This window comes from Cervus canadensis, chromosome 3, assembly GCF_019320065.1.
Source record: "Cervus canadensis isolate Bull #8, Minnesota chromosome 3, ASM1932006v1, whole genome shotgun sequence".
Lineage (NCBI taxonomy): Eukaryota > Metazoa > Chordata > Mammalia > Artiodactyla > Cervidae > Cervus > Cervus canadensis.
The window spans coordinates 62,209,519-62,227,394 of NC_057388.1; the positions used below are offsets into that span (position 1 = coordinate 62,209,519).

Below are 17,876 nucleotides of genomic sequence, written 5' to 3' on the forward strand. Positions count from 1 at the left end.
TTTCTTTATTCTGTTTTGTGGCAGTCTTCATTTTGTCTAACTTTCTGTGACTGCAGTTTCTATTCCACAGGCTGCAGGGTTATAGTTCCTTTTGCTTCTGCTGTCTGTCCCCTCATGGATGAAGCTGTCTGAGAGGCTTGTGCAGGCTTCCTGGAGGGTGAGACTAGTTCCCATGCACTGGTGGGTAGAGCTGGGTCTTGTCCCTGTGGTAGGCAGAGCTGTGTCAGGGGGTTTGCTGAGTGGGCAGTTGTATGGTCAGGAAGACTTTAGGTAGCCTGTCTGCTAAGGGTGGGGCTGTGTTCCCACCTTGTTGGTTGGTGGACCCAGGGTGACCCAGCACTAGAGCCTACAGGTTATTGTGTGGGGCCAGATTTTGGTGAAAAAATGGTGGCTTCCAGGAAGGTACATTGAGTACTCCCAAGAACTACCATCATCAGTGTCTTTGTCCCCACAGCAAGCCACAGCCACCCTGCCTTTGCAGGAGACTCTCTAATACGAGCAGGTAGGTCTGGCCTAGGCTCTTCTGAGGTCACTGCTTTTCCCCTGGGTTGGTGCACATAAGACGTTGTGTGCCCTCCAAGAGTGGAGTTTCTGTTTCCCCCAGTTCTGTGGAATTCTTGTGATCAAACCCCACTGGCTTTCAAAGGCAGATTCTCTGGGACCTCCTCCTCCCATTGCCAGACTCCCGGGCTGGGGAGTCTGATATGGGGCTCAGAACTTTCACTTTTGTGGGAGAACTTCTGTGATAAAATTTTCCAGTTTGTGGGTCACTCACTTGGGAGGTTTGGAATTTGATTTTATCATGGTTATGCCTGTCATACTGTCTTGTTGTGGCTTCTTTGGATGTAGGATATCTTTTTTGGTAGGTTCCACCATTTTTTGCTGATAATTGTTCAGCACTTAGTTGTGATTTTGTTGTTTTCGTAAGAAGAGGTGAGTTCACATCCTTCTAGTCCACCATCTTGTCTCTGCCTCCCCTCTCTGGAGGCTTTTTTAATTCAATTTTTTATTGAAAATACATGTAACATAAAATTTACCATCTTAACCATTTTAAGTGTACAGTTTGATACACTTAAAAATTAAGTATATTCATATAGTCATGCAACCATTGTCATTATCCATTTCCAGAACTCTCTTTATCTTGTACAACAGAAACCCTATACCCATGAAACAGTAACTCCCCATGCTCCCCTCCCCTCAGCGCTTGGCAACCACCTTTCTACTGTCTGTCCCCTGTGCAATCAACTATAGTAGGTCGTCATGTAAGTGGAGTCATACAGTATTTGTCCTTTTGCGACTGGCTTCTTTTACTTAGCGTTAGGTTCTCAAGGTTTATCCATGTTGTAGCATGTATCAGACTTTACTTTTTTTTAAGGCTGTATAATAGTCCATTCTATGTTCATACCACATTTTGTTTATCCATTAATCTACCAGTGAACACTTGGGTTATTTCTACCTTTTAGCTCTTGTGAATAATGCTGCTGTTGACATGGGTGTACATATATCTCTTTGAAGCCCTGATTTCAATTCTTCTGGGCATATACCCAGAAGTGGAATTGCTAGATCACATGGCAATTCTATTTTTACTTTTTTGAGGAACCACCACATTGTTTTCTACAGCACCTGTAGCATTTTACATTCCTACTAACAGTGCATAAGGGTTCCAATTTCTCCACATCCTCACAAACACTTGTTATTTCCTGGTGTTTTGATAGTAACCATTCATATGGGTGTGAGGTGATACCTCATTATGGTTTTGATTTAGGAGACTATTTAAAGCTTTTCATGGTTAGTTTTCCCCTGATTTTAAAAGAAACATAGATAATTTTATTTGTAAACTGTGGAAAATAAGAAAAGTATAATAGAGATTCTCTTCTCAAAAATAATTGTTATCAACCCTAGATGTCAGTTAAGCTCTCTCGATCTCCCTCATGCAGTGTGTGCCGTCTCTGTTTTATTTTAATATTGTAGATGTCAAACTGTCTGTACAGAATTTTACTCTACCTTTCTTCACTTAATCTCATGTCATGAGTAGTTTTTCACTTTATTAAAAGTTTGATACTTTGCAGTTATATTCACACACTTTTTATGCAAAATGCGGCAAACTCTCATACTGGGGTTTTACAAGCCATACTGCCAGAGACATCAGCAGGCCACTTGCCTGGAGAGAGCGTGCGGCTGAGGCAGCTTTGGTTGTGTTGTGGTGGGCCCAGCAGACTTGCTTTCTGTAGACAGTGACCCTCAGCCTTTTAGAAGTAGCTGACTCTTATATGCTCAGCACTGTTGTGAGTGCTTTGCATATGTTAACTCTCTTCATCCTCACAACTCTGAGGAAATGCTCTTCTTATTCTGCTTTCAGACGAGGAGTCTAAGACCTAAGAGACTACACCCCACCCAAGCGCGCATAGGTGGTGGGGGACAGGGCCAGGTCAGGAACCCAGTGTCTTACCATACAGACCCTTGATTTAGCCAGATCCTCTTAAGGTTTTCTGCTGTGGGGAAGGGAATACGGTTTGTCATTGCAACTCCCCACCCAGACTACAACACCTGAACAGCATGGTTTGGTCATGTCCTCTTTACACACCAGGAAAATTGCTGATTAAGTTTCTCAGTGTGTTTATTGATATTTGCTTTATGCACGACTGACTTTGCTTTCAGGAACATGTGTCACCCCTGCTCAGGATCTAATGGATATTGGTCAAGCTTCCTTTCAAGCTCTTGTCAACCTGTATATCCTGAGGGTGACATTTCAGGGATGGTAGTGAGCTTAGGTTCTGACAGCTCTCCAAAAACTCAGGGGTCAGACTTGGTTTCTAATTGTATCTGACTTTATGTTCACAAGGCTTTTACTGGTTTTGTTCCTCCAGAGCAGCTCACTAAGGGGCTGGTGGAGGGATTCATCTCCAGGCCACAGCTCCAGAGATGGAGCAGAGACATCTGCCTGTTGAGATTACATGGCATCTCCTGTGGCCACGAGCAGAAAATAAGGGGATGAGCTTGAGGTAACTTTTACTGTCTTGCCTCTGCCCTCAGGATGTGGGGCAATCAAATCGGTGATGAAGGAGCAAAGGCCTTCGCAGAGGCTCTGAGGAACCACCCCAGCTTGACCAACCTGAGGTAACTGCTGCTTTCTGAGACCCACTGTCTTCAGGGCCAACCTGGTCACTCGGTGCACCTCGTGTTTTACCAGGGGAGGAACCAAGGGGAAGAGGGTGGCCGACATTCCTAACAGCGAAGGTATTTGTGTGTGTGGTTTTACTTTTTCAGAACATTTTTATTGACACAGAAGATAGGCATACAGTAAAGTACATCATGGTTAAGTTTTCAGCTCCGGAATGTGACATGTGCACACACCCATCATATCAGACATGGGACACTGCCAGCTCCTTGGCAGTCTGCATGTGCCCAGTGGGGGTTGGGGAGGAATTCTTCAGTCCAAATAAAACTGGAAAGGACACTGGGCAGCTTATTTCTGCCCCATCTTCATTCTCAGGATGGTGCTGGGACAAGAGGGGACCTTTCCTCTCTGTAAACAGACTGGGTCCTTCCCGGCCCTCCTTTAGACCTCCGGCTGAATCCCTGAGACCTGGGTGTCTCTTGATTGCCTGCGTTCTTGCTGTTACTTACAGAGAGCCTCCTTCTATGGTAGGGGCAGTAGCAGAATTCCTTCCTTATGAGAACAGAGATTTCTCTAGGCCTCACTGATGTGTGCCTGTAAGGTGTCAGCATGCAAAGCAAAGCTTGCCAAGCCTCTTCAGCCCGCTGTGGGCACTGTGACCAGATCTGGCCCCTGTTTCATTTCCCTTCTGGCCTGTCCTCATGGTCTGAACCTGGGCTCTGGAGCAACAAAGCTCGAACGGCTGCTGGCGCAGCTGAGCCCTTCTGCTTCTTGCTTTGAGTCAACCCGGGCAGGGGCCACCTCCTGGCGAGTCTTTCCAGCTGCTTTAGTTGCTGAGTGTGTTAGTCTCTCAGTTGTGTCCGGCTCTTTGTGACCCCATGGACTGTAGCCTGCCAGGCTCCTCTGTCCATGGAATTCTCCAGGCAAGAAAATTGGAGTGGGTTGCCATGCCTTCCTCTGGGGGATATTCCCCACCCAGGTATCGAACGTGGTTCTCCCACATTTCAGGCAAATTCTTTACCATCTGAGCTACCAGGCCAAAGGCAAATGTAGATGTGTTTCTAATAACCTTCTCCAAATGTTTTTCCTTCCTAGTCTTGCATTCAATGGCATCTCTACAGAAGGAGGAAAGAGCCTCGCATGGGCCCTGCAGCAGAATGCATCTCTGAGAATATTCTGGTAATAATGAGAGTCATTTTGAAAGGTTGGGGCTTGGGGATTTTTCCAGACTGTGCACAGCCTAGATTCTTAACTGAAAGGCTGCCTCTGAATTGAGAAGGCTCTGTGCTGTGCTTAGTCGCTCAGTCATGTCCAACTCTTTGCGACCCCATGGGCTGTAGTCCACCAGGCTCCTCTGTCTATGGGATTCTCCAGGCAAGAACACTGGAGTGGGTTGCCGTGCCCTCCCCCAGGGCATCTTCCCAACCCAGGATCAAACCCACGTCTCCCGCATGGCAGGCAGATTCTTTACCATCTGAGTCACCAGGGAAGCCTGAAAATTGAAAAGGCTCTAGGCCTTTCCTCAAAGGAAGGTTTATCATTTAATTTCCTCCTGGAGAAGATGATAGTTGTTCCCAGAAGCACAGACAAGTACAGAATGAGTGGAATGGGCCCTAGGAGCCTGAGTTTGAAACCGTAGCCTTCTTGGCCACTGCAGGCCTCAGGTAAATCAGAAGCTAGCTATTCTTCCTGTCAGGATATCTCTGGAACACCCCCAGATATGCCTTGAAGGGTCCAACTTTCGCACACTTGTTTGAATGTTCTCCCTTCTTCCTCTTACACTGCCTTTCTCCCATGCAGCCTCCTCCTTCCCCAGCGAGTCACATCAGGAGCTGACCTTCATGCTCCTGCTCACCTGTCACGGGAAGTCCACAGTCCTCACTCCTCTCTGCATTCCAGGGCCACTCATTAAGTGGATGTTACCTTCTGAAAGTGCTCCTTTTTTTTGGGTTTTTCTTTTTTTTGGTCATTTACCATATTTTAATTTTACTTACTTGCCTTACTTAACTTACTTGCAAGTAAGTATTTTACTTACTTGCCTGTATCATAAATTGCTTCCAAGTGAGGAAGTTATATTACATGTCTCCATATCCTCCTCATGAGATATTGGCTAAATTAGTTAATGTAAATATCATCATTGTGAGAATTCTGACACTACACCTGCTGCCGAGTAAGTTCACTTCCCTTTTCTCTTCAAAAAATCTCTCAAAAAATTTTGAAAAGTGAGAAGCATACTTTTTGAAAAAAAAATATGATACTGAAGTCTGGAAAGTAGGAAGTGAAAGTGCCTCCCCTTTCATATTTCCTAAATATAATCTTCTATTTCTAGCATTTGAATGTATATTCAAATAAATATCCCTTTTCTTACAAAATAGAATTTAGCAAGTGGCTTAAAAAACATCTCAGCCATATATTGTACATATTTTATATGTCCTTTTATGTCAGGGTCTCTCAGCCTCAGCACTGTTTTGACATTTTGGTCCAAATATTTCTTTTTTGTTGAGAGGCTGTCCTGTGCATTGTAAGATATTCAGCAGAACCCCTGGTCTTTGCCCATTAGATACTCTGTAGTGACCCCTAATTGTGACAATCAAAATTGTCTCCAGACATTGGCAAGTGTCTCTGGATGGAAACTAACCCCGGTTGAGACTCACAGCTCTAGGTGGATAATAATGTCAATCCCCAGAATCTCTTGAGTACTGACCATACATACATCATGCATTGTTCTCAGTCTTTTTTGTACAGGAACTCATTCTCACAACCATGCAAGGAGGGTTGTACCATTACTGTTAACACTTACTGATGGGAAAACTCAGGCCCAGAGTTCAACCACCTGCTGCGGTCACCCTGCTAGGAAGCGATTCCCAGCTGGTCTATCTGACTCAGAGCGTCTTAAATGCTCTTTAGCCTCTTTCTTCATCCTACCTCAGTATCTCTAAAGGCTGCACACTCACAACTTTATTTTTCCAATTGCCTCTATTGATACTGAAATTTGTTCACATCTTACATTATGACCAAAAAAGACTGCAATCAGTACTGCATGTATAGAAACCTGTGTGTAAAGTCTTTGCACACCATAAGGTCAATTTCTAGAAGTCTAATCATTGGTCCAAAGTGAAACACATTTAAAATTTGGATAGACACTACGAAATTGCCCTTCAAGGAATGATTTTTTAATTTTTTTCTATTCGCCTTCCTTTATTTATTCTTTCATCCACTGGCACAACAGGGTTTAATCCTCTTTACAACCAGGAGCTTCTCACCCTCTCTGCTTTACCCAGGTCACCTTCTGCTTTTAAGAACAACTGAGACACTCCTGGAACTTTCAGTCACAGAACTTGGGTCCTTCATAACTGGCAAAGTGATGATCACATATTAATGTGCATTTGGCAGGCTTTTCGAGGTCTTCATCAGACTGAATTTAGTAACAGACTGTCTTTGGTGTTCAAGGGATCCTAAAGGCTGCAGGAGATCAGAGAAGCAAGCATTGGTCCCTTGCTTTCTGTGGGCCCCTGTCTTCTGTGAAATCCAAGAGCTCAGCAAGGATGGAAGGGGAGTGTGGGCTCCCCAACAACAGCAGGGCTAAGAAGTAGGAGCTTGGGTGAAGGATTTGCACTAGAAATGAACCTCCATTTATTGTCATTGGGGCTGAGAGGCTGGGTTTGGAGCCTGGCTGTTTGCTGAGTTCTCAGCAAGTGATTAGCAGCATAAGCTGGAGACGCCTGGGCCAGGAACTCAATGAAGAAAGGGTACCAGGCAGGACTGACTTTCTGAATCCATTCTTCCTTTTTCTTACAGGCTTACCAAAAATGAACTTGATGATGAAGTGGCAGAGAGCTTTGCAGAGATGTTGAAAGTCAACCAGACATTGAAACATTTATGGTAATTCAGATTTCAACACTGTGCTTTTAAAAAAAAAACTTTAACATAAAATTGACATACCATAAAAGTCACTCTTTTGAAGTGTACAATTCAGTGATTTTTAGCATATTTATAGGTTGTACAGTCAACACTACTCTCTTAACTCTAGAGCATTTTACCTAACCACCTCCCCTACTCCCCAAAAACCTGTATGCATTAAGCAATCACTCCCCATCCTTCTTCCCCCTTGGTTCCTGCATGTGTGCTAAGTCACCTTGTATCCGACTTTGTGACTCTAAGGACCGTCGTAGCCCAACAGGCTCCTCTGTCCCTGGGATTTTTAGCATTGAGAGTCCCTTGGACTGCAAGGAGATCCAAGCAGTCCATCCTAGAGAAGATCAGTCCTGGGTGTTCATTGGAAGGACGGATGCTGAAGCTGAAACTCCAATACTTTGGCCACCTCATGCGAAGAGTTGACTCATTGGAAAAGACCCTGATGCTGGGAGGGATTGGGGGCAGGAGGAGAAGAGGACGACAGAGGATGAGATGGCTGGATGGCATCACCAACTCGATGGACATGAGTTTGAGTAAACTCCGGAAGTTGGTGATGGACAGGGAGGCCTGGTGTGCTGCAATTCATGGGGTCGCAAAGAGTTGGACACGACTGAATGACTGAACTGACTGACTGCACTGAATCTTATTTTCTGTCTCTCTGGATTTGCCTTTTCTGGGCCTTTCATAGAGATGCAGTCATACAAGATGGGACCTTTGGTTTCCATGTTATTTCAGTAGCATAAGTTTTCAAACTTCATCTACACTGTAGCATGTATCAGTACTCCATTGCTTTTTATGGCTGAATATTCCATTGTATGGATAGTCCACGTTTTGTTTGTCCATTCATCAGTTGATGGACATTTGGATTGTTTCTACTTTATGACTGTTATGAATAATGCTACTGTGAACATTCGTGCATGTTTGTGTAACCATATGTTTTCATTTCTTTTGGGTATATACTTAGGAATAGAATTTCAGGGTTATATGGTTATTTTGTTAACTGCTAAACTGTTTTCCAAGGTGATTCATGCTATTTACATTCTCACCAGTCAGGTATGAGGGTCACCATTTCTCCACGTCCTCACCAACACAGGTTATTGGTCTTTTGGGGTCATACCATCCTATGGGATATGAAGTGCTGTCTCATCGTGGTTTTGATTTGCATTTCCCTGACACTAACAATGTTGGGTGTCTTTTCATGTGCATATTGGCCATTTGTATATCTTCTTTGGAGAACTGGCTCCACATTCTTTGTTCATTTGTAAATTGGGTTTGGCTGTGGTAAGTCACTTTAGTTGTGTCCGACTCTTTGCAACCCTTTGAACTGTAGCCCACCGGGCTCCTCTGTCCATGGGGATTCTCCAGGCAAGAATACTGGAATGGGTTGCTGAGCCCTCCTCCAGGGGATCTTCCCCACCCAGGGATCAAACTCTTGTCCTGCATTGCCAGGTGGGTTCTTTACCACTGGTAACGCCTGGGAAGCCCTAAATTGGGTTATGTGCCTTTTAATTGCTGAGTTGTTAGGATTCTTTAAATATTCTAGGTGCTAGACATTTACTAGATAGATGATTTGCAAATATTTCTTTTCAGTTTCTTCACAGTGCCCTTTGAAGCACCAGTTTTTAGTTTTGATGAAGTCCAATTTATTTTTTCTTTAGTTGCTTGTGCTTTAGGTTGTCTAAGAAATCATTGCCTGATCCAAGGTCACAAAGATTTCCTAAGTGTTACAGTTTTGCTCTTACATTTAGGTCTTTGATCCATTTGGAGTTCATTTCTGTGTATGGTATGAGGTTTGGGGTCCAACTTTATTTTATTGCATCTAGATAATCAGTTGTCCCAGCACCACATGTTGAAAAGACTCTTCTCTTTTGAATGGCCCTGACACTTTTGTCAAATCAGTTGACCATAAATGTGTGAGTTTATTTCTGAACTTTCTATTCTGGTTGAGCCATATGTTTATCCTTATGCCAGGACCATACTGTCCTGCTTATTGTAACTCTGTAATAAGTTTTTGACACCAGGAAGTGTGTGTTTCCAACTTTGTTCTTCTTTCTTAATATTGTTTTGACTATTCTGGGTCCCTTGCCTTTCCACGTGAATTTTAGATCACCATGTCAGTTTCTATATATATATATAAACCCAGTGTGTTACTTTTACATCTGTTTTTTTCCCTTTTCTTTCTGACCCTTTCTTTCTTTTATGCCTTTCCCTAGGTGTCAGGCCAGCCTCTCCAGGGAGAACACAGCAAGAAGAGGGCTAGAGAGTGAGTCTTCGCTCTTTGTGTGAGCACAGACCACACTGGCCAGGGTGAAGGTAGCCAGTGGGCCTGAGCACTGCCAGCCTTTTTAACCTCTCCTCCTACCCAGCCTCTTGCCAGGTCTAGGCTGCAGGCAGCTCAGCCTACCTCCAGCAAGGCGTAGGTGGTGCCACTGGTCGCAACCATGGAAGGGGTCATTAGGAAATAGCAGAATTTAACTGAATGCAGAACTCTGTGCCCACTTCCAGGTTCTATTTTTGCTCCTTTTGCAAAAAAGTCGAAGTCACACTGTGGTCATGCGTACCACCTCTGCATCAAGACCAGGGGCCCCAGTCTGTGGGAGATGTGGCAGCGATCACTGGGTCCTGGCTACAGCATGGTTGCCTAGTCCTGTGTGCTTGGGCAGGAATGGTGACAAGAACTTGTACTCGGCACCGTGGTAGAGACTGAGAACTACTTCATACCCATCCTCCTATTGAAACTCACACACTCAGGCTTGTGGGCTCTCTTACAGTTATTATTCTCATGTTATAGGTCAGGCAACCAAAGAACAGAGAGCTTCTTCAAGGATCTATAGCTGGAAGGTGGGGAGTAGGTGTAATTGTATGTGAGGAGAGCTTTTAACCATGCTATACTGCTTCCTTCTAAGGGACTGGCTTAATTTCTGAAATCTCATCAGTCATGGTAATTCAGGCCTTCATCTTCCTCATACAGCTGCCTTCTTGGATAGGTCAAGTGCATTTGTAGCCTTTATCTACAAAAAGCCAGAGGAGAGGAGTGAACCTGTGATAAAAAAAGAGAGAAAAAAAAAAGTAGACATATCACTGACTTGTGCTGCACTTTTTTCCTGGGTGGGCTAGAAGCACAGCCTCCCAGGGGAGCAATTCAGGACTTGTTCAGGCTTCTCAGCTCTATCTGAAACCTTCCTTTCATTGAGTCACTGTTACCCAACATAATGGGGTATAGTCCTAGAGGCCCCAGTATGGATGCTTTCCCACTGGGACTCAGGAATAGTTCCCCCTCCCTCCCTCTCAGATGGTGGATAGGACATGGCACCATTTTGGAAGCCTCTTCCCCCTCCCTGGCAAAGAAGAGAATGCCTAGCTCTTAAGCATGTTTAACTTTAAAAGCTGCCTTGCCTTTTTCCAGCCACCTGGAAGGAGATATCAGACTGCGTGTTCCCAGGTACATTCTTTAGAATTTGTTGTTCAGATTGGTAGTCTCCAAGCAAAAGTGTCAAGCACACATGCATGTATATGTTCATGTAATAAAGTACCTACATGTGAATATACAGATCTATTATGCTCATGCTAAAAATATACAGAAAAGTTAAGTTTTACATCAATAAATTTTTTAAATGTTTATCTATTAATACAATGTTTAATTTCTGCTGTACCGCACAGTAACTCAGTTATATATTTTAAAAAATTTTTTAAGTCTTTACTGAATTCGTTATGATATTGATTCTCTTGTTCTGGTTTTTTGGCCATAAGGCATTTTTAGCTCCCCAACCTGGGATCGAATCTGCATCCCCTTCACTGGAAGACAAAGTCTTAAATCACTGGACTGCCAGGGAAGTCCCCTGTGTATTGTTTTTCATTTTCTTTTCCATTATGGTTTATCACAGGACTTTTGACTATAGTTTCCTGTGTTATATAGTAGGATCTTGTTGTTTATCCATCCTGTATATAATAAATTGCATCTATGAATCCCGAATTCCCAACCCTTCCTCCTCATTGCCAACCACAAAGTCTGTTTTCTATATTTGTTTTGCAGTCTATTTTGATTTTGTAGATAGGTTCATTTGTGTAATATTTTAGATTCCACATATAAGTGCTATCATACGGTATTTGTCCTTCTCTGCTTAGTATGATATTCTTAATGGCTGAGTAATAGTTCATAGTGTGTGTGTATATATATACACACACACACCCCACATCTTCTGTATCCATTCATCTGATGGCTATTTAGGTTGTTTCCATGTGTTGGCTATTGTGTATCTTTTTAAATTAGTTTTATCTGGATATATGCCCAGGAGTAGGATTGTTGGATCTTATGGCAACTCTATTTTTTAGTTTCTTTTAAGGAACCTCCATACCATTTTCAATAGTGGCTGCACCAATTTACATTCCCACTAACAGTGTAGGAGGATTCCCTTTTCTTCAAATCCCCTCCAGTATTTATTATTTTTAGACTTTTTAAACATGGCCATTCTGACTGGTATGAAGTGGTACCTCATTGTGATTTTGATTTTCACCTCTCCAATAATTAGCGACACTGAGCATCTTTTCATGTGCCTGTTGGCCATATGTATGTCGTCTTTGGAGAAATGCCTATTTAGGTCTTCTGCCCATCAGAAAACAAACATTTTAAAACACGTCATTTATTCTCATGAGTCTGATCTAGACAATCTTTGCTAGACTGAAAGTTAAATGGACTCAGTTCTTCCTGATCCTGTCTCTCATTCCATCATACCCTTCCAACCCCCTAATGACATGGACAGAGTTCATCCAGTATGCCTTGATACAAAAGGTATGTTTTTCTTTCAGGCTTATCCAGAACCAGATCACAGCCAAGGGGACTGCCCAGTTGGCAGAGGCATTACAGAAGAACACTGGGATAATGGAGATTTGGTAAGACTGATCTACTCCTTTTTGTAGTAATAACAACAGTGATTATTTACTTAGTCAATGGTGCTATGTGCTATGCACAATGTAAGGCAATGTGCATTTATTTCTCATCTTTCCAACAATCTGTAAAGTAGGTAGTACTGTTTCCATTTCACAGATGTAGAAACTGAGGCCCAGACCCAGGTCACACCTAAGAGGAGAAGCTGAAATTCAGCCAAGGCTGTGACTTCCTAGTCAGGACACTCTTCTGCAGTCCCCCTGTCCTAGATTGTACAGGGGCAGACAGACTGAGAAATGATTCCCACTGAGAGATGGCCTGGAGTCTGAAGCACGTTCTTTTCCTGTCTGGGCTTCCAGGCTGTATTTGAGCTGACTGTACTCTTTTCCAACTTCCTGTTTCTCTTCTGAGGACTCGCTTATGCCAGCAGAAGGAAAGCCCATTGGCCTGCCTCACTGCAGTGTTGCGCCCCATTCCATTTCTCGTGCCTCCCACGGGACACATGCACCCCCCCCACTTCCCCCACAGGTAGGACTGGGCCTGGAGTATATTCAGCGGGGTGAGGGAATGTGTGTGTCCCACTAGTAACAGAAAGGGCCCTGACTGCCTCAGTACCGATACAACCAAGTTGAGAACAGAGGGCCCCTGTGTCCTTGAACCCAGACCCCCCAAGAGCCCTGGAATCTGCTCTCTGCCCCAGGCCTGGCCTGAGACAGCCCAGCAGAGTGTGAGGCTCAGACCTACATGGAAAGCCTGGCAGGGGCCAGAGCCAGGTTCCCCTGGAGGACAGAGACCACAGGAGTTCATGCTCCATCTAGGGTCCTGAGATCCATGGAGCAGCCTTGCCATGGCCCAAACCCTCAGTTCAGGGGGTAGTTACTCATTAACTTTTTTCATACTGGGGAAAAGAATTTCATAGCCTGAAAAATATAAGTCAAGGTACAGCTTGCTCCCTGATCTTAGCTGCTAGAACAGTGTTTTTTACTTTAGAACTCCTTAGAGGATCATAAATTGGTTTGGTAGGTTATAACTAGCATTATTTAAAGAATGAAATGGAGTAAAACACCAGAATGCTGTGTGCACACTATGAGATATTTCATAATCTAATTTCAGATGTGGGTGTGTATGTATATATGTGTACCAGCATAGACACTGGTTCACAATGTAAAATGTTCTTATTTGGAGGCAAAGCCAAAAAATCATTTGAAAACATTATGCTTGAGAAGAGAGCCCAGGCTCCAAACAGATTGATCGAGGCGCTGTGGCAAGTCGTCTTCAAAGCCAAGCCTACTCCTCAGTCAGGAATCCTTTCCTAGAAGTACCCCATTTGCTGATGACTCTGTTGTTTGAAGATGGCAGACAGAGGTGGGGAGAGGACAGGAGACTAGGCTGAAGGACAGTCTGTGGACCACAGCTGCCTTCTACTCTGCTCAGTGACTGGTTAGGATGGTTTAAGCACATGCAGCTGCTTTATTTATTTATTTATTTTTTTAATTATTATTATTTTTTTTCCAGTGGGTTTGTCATACATTGATATGAATCAGCCATGGATTTACATGTATTCCCAATCCCGATCCCCCCTCCCACCTCCCTCTCCACCCGATTCCTCTGGGTCTTCCCAGTGCACCAGGCCCGAGCACTTGTCTCATGCATCCCACCTGGGCTGGTGATCTGTTTCACCATAGATAGTATACATGCTGTTCTTTTGAAATATCCCACCCTCACCTTCTCCCACAGAGTTCAAAAGTCTGTTCTGTATTTCTGTGTCTCTTTTTCTGTTTTGCATATAGGGTTATCGTTATCACCTTTCTAAATTCCATATATATGTGTTAGTATGCTGTAATGTTCTTTATCTTTCTGGCTTACTTCACTCTGTATAATGGGCTCCAGTTTCATCCATCTCATTAGGACTGGTTCAAATGAATTCTTTTTAATGGCTGAGTAATATTCCATGGTGTATATGTACCACAGCTTCCTTATCCATTCATCTGCTGATGGGCATCTAGGTTGCTTCCATGTCCTGGCTATTATAAACAGTGCTGCGATGAACATTGGGGTGCACGTGTCTCTTTCAGATCTGGTTTCCTCGGTGTGTATGCCCAGAAGTGGGATTGCTGGGTCATATGGCAGTTCTATTTCCAGTTTTTTAAGAAATCTCCACACTCTTCTCCATAGCGGCTGTACTAGTTTGCATTCCCACCAACAGTGTAAGAGGGTTCCCTTTTCTCCACACCCTCTCCAGCATTTATTGCTTGTAGACTTTTGGATAGCAGCCATCCTGACTGGCGTGTAACAGTACCTCATTGTGGTTTTGATTTGCATTTCTCTGATAATGAGTGATGTTGAGCATCTTTTCATGTGTTAGCCATCTGTATGTCTTCTTTGGAGAAATGTCTGTTTAGTTCTTGGCCCATTTTTTGATTGGGTCATTTATTTTTCTGGAATTGAGCTTCAGGAGTTGCTTGTATATTTTTGAGATTAATCCTTTGTCTGTTTCTTCATTTGCTATTATTTTCTCCCAATCTGAGGGCTGTCTTTTCACCTTACTTATAGTTTCCTTTGTAGTGCAAAAGCTTTTAAGTTTCATTAGGTCCCATTTGTTTAGTTTTGCTTTTATTTCCAATATTCTGGGAGGTGGGTCATAGAGGATCTTGCTGTGATTTATGTCGGAGAGTGTTTTGCCTATGTTCTCCTCTAGGAGTTTTATAGTTTCTGGTCTTACATTTAGATCTTTGATCCATTTTGAGTTTATTTTTGTGTATGGTGTTAGAAAGTGTTCTAGTTTCATTCTTTTACAAGTGGTTGACCAGTTTTCCCAGCACCACTTGTTAAAGAGGTTGTCTTTTTTCCATTGTATATCCTTGCCTCCTTTGTCAAAGATAAGGTGTCCATAGGTTCGTGGATTTATCTCTGGGCTTTCTATTCTGTTCCATTAATTTTGACTGGCTTGAAATGGCCTACCAAAGACCATTGTTCCTACACAAAGAACTATTTGTATAGGACCAAGTATCAGTCTTTAAGGCATGCTGTGTAGAACCTGAACAAGGCATTGGTGTCAGGAAGGATTAGAAAAGAGGACAAGGAGGAAGCCTTGGGCGCTGGCCCAGGCGTTATCTTCACTCCAGCCCCTGGTTCATCCCAGAAGTCTCACATCATGGGCTGCCAGGGCTGGGGTCAGGCTCTGCCCAGGGTCACCACTGGCAGAGATTACCTTTGGCCATCTCCTTGGACTCTTTATCTGTAATGCCATTTATGTCTGCCTCATCCCTGTTCAAAAAGAACTTGAGATCTTAAGTCCCTCGGTGAGTTATGCCTTCAAAGACAGAAATTAGCAGAGTTATGACCCGGTGTCATAAATTATAGCACTTACCCACACTCCATTGTAAGAGCTTTCTGTGAGGCTGTCTCCTCCAGACTCCTTGAGGGTAGGGCCTCTGTCAAGGTCACTGCAGAGTCCCCAGGGAAAGCACTGCATCTTAATTTGTTTTATAACAAATGAGTGCTTGAGTGCCAGGTGCTGTGCCGATTCCGAGAATCCAGTGGTGAGGAAGATATAGTAAAGGAAAAAATTATTCAAGTAATTATTTAATGACAGTCATGATGAGTGCTAGAGAGGGGAAAGCTGAGAAGGGAACCTAATACAAAGAAGGTTTCAGGGAAGGTCTCCTGAAGGAAGTGGCATTTAAACTAAGCCATGAAGGATAAATAGGAGATCATCAGCTCAAGTGGGAAGAAAGTGTTCTAGGAAGGAGGACATCATGTGCAAAAGTTCTGAGGCAGGAAGGAACGTGGTACCCTTGAAGAACAGGGTAGGAGAAGGGCCACAGGAGGTGGAGGTGATGGGCAGAGACTAGACCATGAAAGATCTATGGGTCCTTTTGCATATTTTTGGTGTTTATCCTAAAAGCAGTAGAAAGTCATTGAAGGGTTTCAAGCAAAGACAGATGTGCTCAGAGCCGCACTGTAAAACAAACAAACAAACAAAAAACACCACCCTGGCTCCTGTGGGAAAGTGGACTGGGAAAGGCCAGAGAAGAGGTGATAGAAAGGCAGATCAGGACGGTGGTGGGGAACATATGGAGAGGTTCCAGGGAGCCATGCTAGGGATACTTAGGAAACAAAACTTTGTGACAGAATATGAAGGTGGGGAAGGTGTCAAGGTTAACCTCCAGGTTACTAACTTGCACAACTGGAGGAAGGGTGGTGTGCCATTCACGGAGCTCAGGAACCCTGGGGAGAGGTGCCCACTTTGAGGTACCTGGGAGGCATCCAGATGAAGATGTCAAGCAGGTAAGAGGCGCCGGAGTAGAGAGGTCTCGCCCAGGTCACTGACATACAGATGAGGCCAGGGATAGATGAGGTTCTTCTGGGGAAGAGGGCCAGGCCCCAAGCCTGGAGGAAATCCATTATTTAGAGGTCATGTGGAGGAGACTATAGAAATAAAGGAGATGGAGTGGTCAGATGTAGGAAAGAAACCAGAGAGTGTAAATATCAAGCCAAGAAAAGGATGGTAGTGTTTCAAAGAAGAGGAAGACATGCCTGTGAAGGGCAAGAAATATAAGGCCTGAAAAATGTCATTTAAATTCAGTTTTATTGAGGCTATTGGTGACCTCAGATCCATTCCATGAAGTGATGGTATCTCCATGAAGGGATTTTTTTAAAATTGGATTATAACTGCTTTACAGCGTTGTTAGTTTCTGCTGTACCACAGCGTGACTCAGCTATGTGTATACATGTATCTCCTCCCTCTTGAGCATCCCTCTAGGTCCTCACACAGCATTGAGATGAGCCCCTGTGCTGTAGAGCAGCTTCCCATAGCAGCTTCCCATAGCTGTCTGTTTTACATGGTGGTGCATATGTCTCAATGCTACTCTCTCAATTTGTCCCACCCTCTCCTTCCCTCACTGTGTCCACAAGTCAGTTCTCTATGTCTGCCTCTCTATTCCTGCCCTGCAAATAGGGTCGCCAGTACTAAATTTTTCTAGATTCTGTATATATATATATATACATTAATATATTTTTCTGACTTACTTTACTCTGTACGACAGACTCTAGGTTCATCCACGTTGTTACAAATGACCCAATTTTGTTCCTTTTTGTGTTTGAGTAATATTTCATTGTACATATATACCACATCTTCTTTATCCATTTGTCTGTCCATTTAGGCTATTTTAAGTAGTGTTTCAGTGAATACTGGAGCACATGTATCTTTTTTTTTTTTTTTAATTTTTTTTAAAAATTTTTTATTAGTTGGAGGCTACACATGTATCTTTTTGAATTATTGTTTTCTCAGAGTATATGCTTAGGTGTAGGATTACCGGGTCTTATGATAGTTTTTGTTTTTTTAAGGAACCTCAATACTGTTCTCATAGTAGTTGTATCAATTTACATTCCCACCAGTAGTGCAGGAGGGTTCCCTTTTCTCCTCATCCTCTCCAGCATTTATTATTTGTAGATTTATTTTGATGATGGCCATTCTGACTGGTGTGAGGTGATACCTCATTGAAGTTTTGGTTTGCATTTCTTTAATAATGAGTGATGTTGAGCATCTTTTCATGTGTTTTTTGGCCATCTGGAAATGATTAACAAGTCATCAAGATGGCAAAGTAGAAGGATATGGAGGTCACCTTCTCCCACAAACACATCAAAAATACATCCAAGTGTAGAACAAGTCTCATGGAAAACTGGAAACTGGCAAGAGAACTCCTATACAACCAAGGCTACAAGAAAGATTCCCATGTAATCAGGTAGGATGGGAAAAAGAATCAGGTGAGGATGGCACCCCTGGGCAGGGACTAAGAGGAAAAGGAAGACCATCACGTGGATACTTGCCCTGGGAAGTGAGCGGGTTGAATCAGACTGGGTGTCCCAGTCCTGGGCTCCTGTGCAGAGGAGACAAGCCCCCTTGGCTGCTTGGAGAACCAGTGTGACAGAGATAGAGGCTGGAGAGCCTAGACT

At 43.5% G+C, this 17,876-nt stretch overlaps 1 protein-coding gene and 1 long non-coding RNA gene across 9 annotated transcripts in view; one reads left to right on the forward strand and one right to left on the reverse strand.

The window, feature by feature from the left end:
* Window positions 1-17,876, forward strand: part of NOD1 (nucleotide binding oligomerization domain containing 1) — an 87,769-nt gene that overhangs the window by 65,894 nt on the left and 3,999 nt on the right. For 5 of the 8 annotated variants that reach the window (XM_043463279.1, XM_043463276.1, XM_043463275.1 and 2 more), the window contains 5 exons: window positions 3,034-3,117; window positions 4,214-4,297; window positions 6,917-7,000; window positions 10,440-10,475; window positions 11,840-11,923. In XM_043463279.1, the coding sequence (XP_043319214.1) occupies window positions 3,034-3,117; window positions 4,214-4,297; window positions 6,917-7,000; window positions 10,440-10,475; window positions 11,840-11,923 (372 nt within the window). Of the gene's footprint in view, window positions 1-3,033; window positions 3,118-4,213; window positions 4,298-6,916; window positions 7,001-9,246; window positions 9,297-10,439; window positions 10,476-10,783; window positions 10,809-11,839; window positions 11,924-17,876 lie in introns of those variants that run through there. The other 3 variants (XM_043463277.1, XM_043463280.1, XM_043463278.1) reach the window with 3 other exon arrangements.
* On the reverse strand, window positions 9,634-16,781 carry LOC122438428. The gene is made up of 3 exons (XR_006268548.1): window positions 16,177-16,781; window positions 15,289-15,435; window positions 9,634-10,073 (listed from the first exon to the last, which is right to left on the reverse strand). It is a non-coding gene; the product is annotated as an uncharacterized LOC122438428 (long non-coding RNA).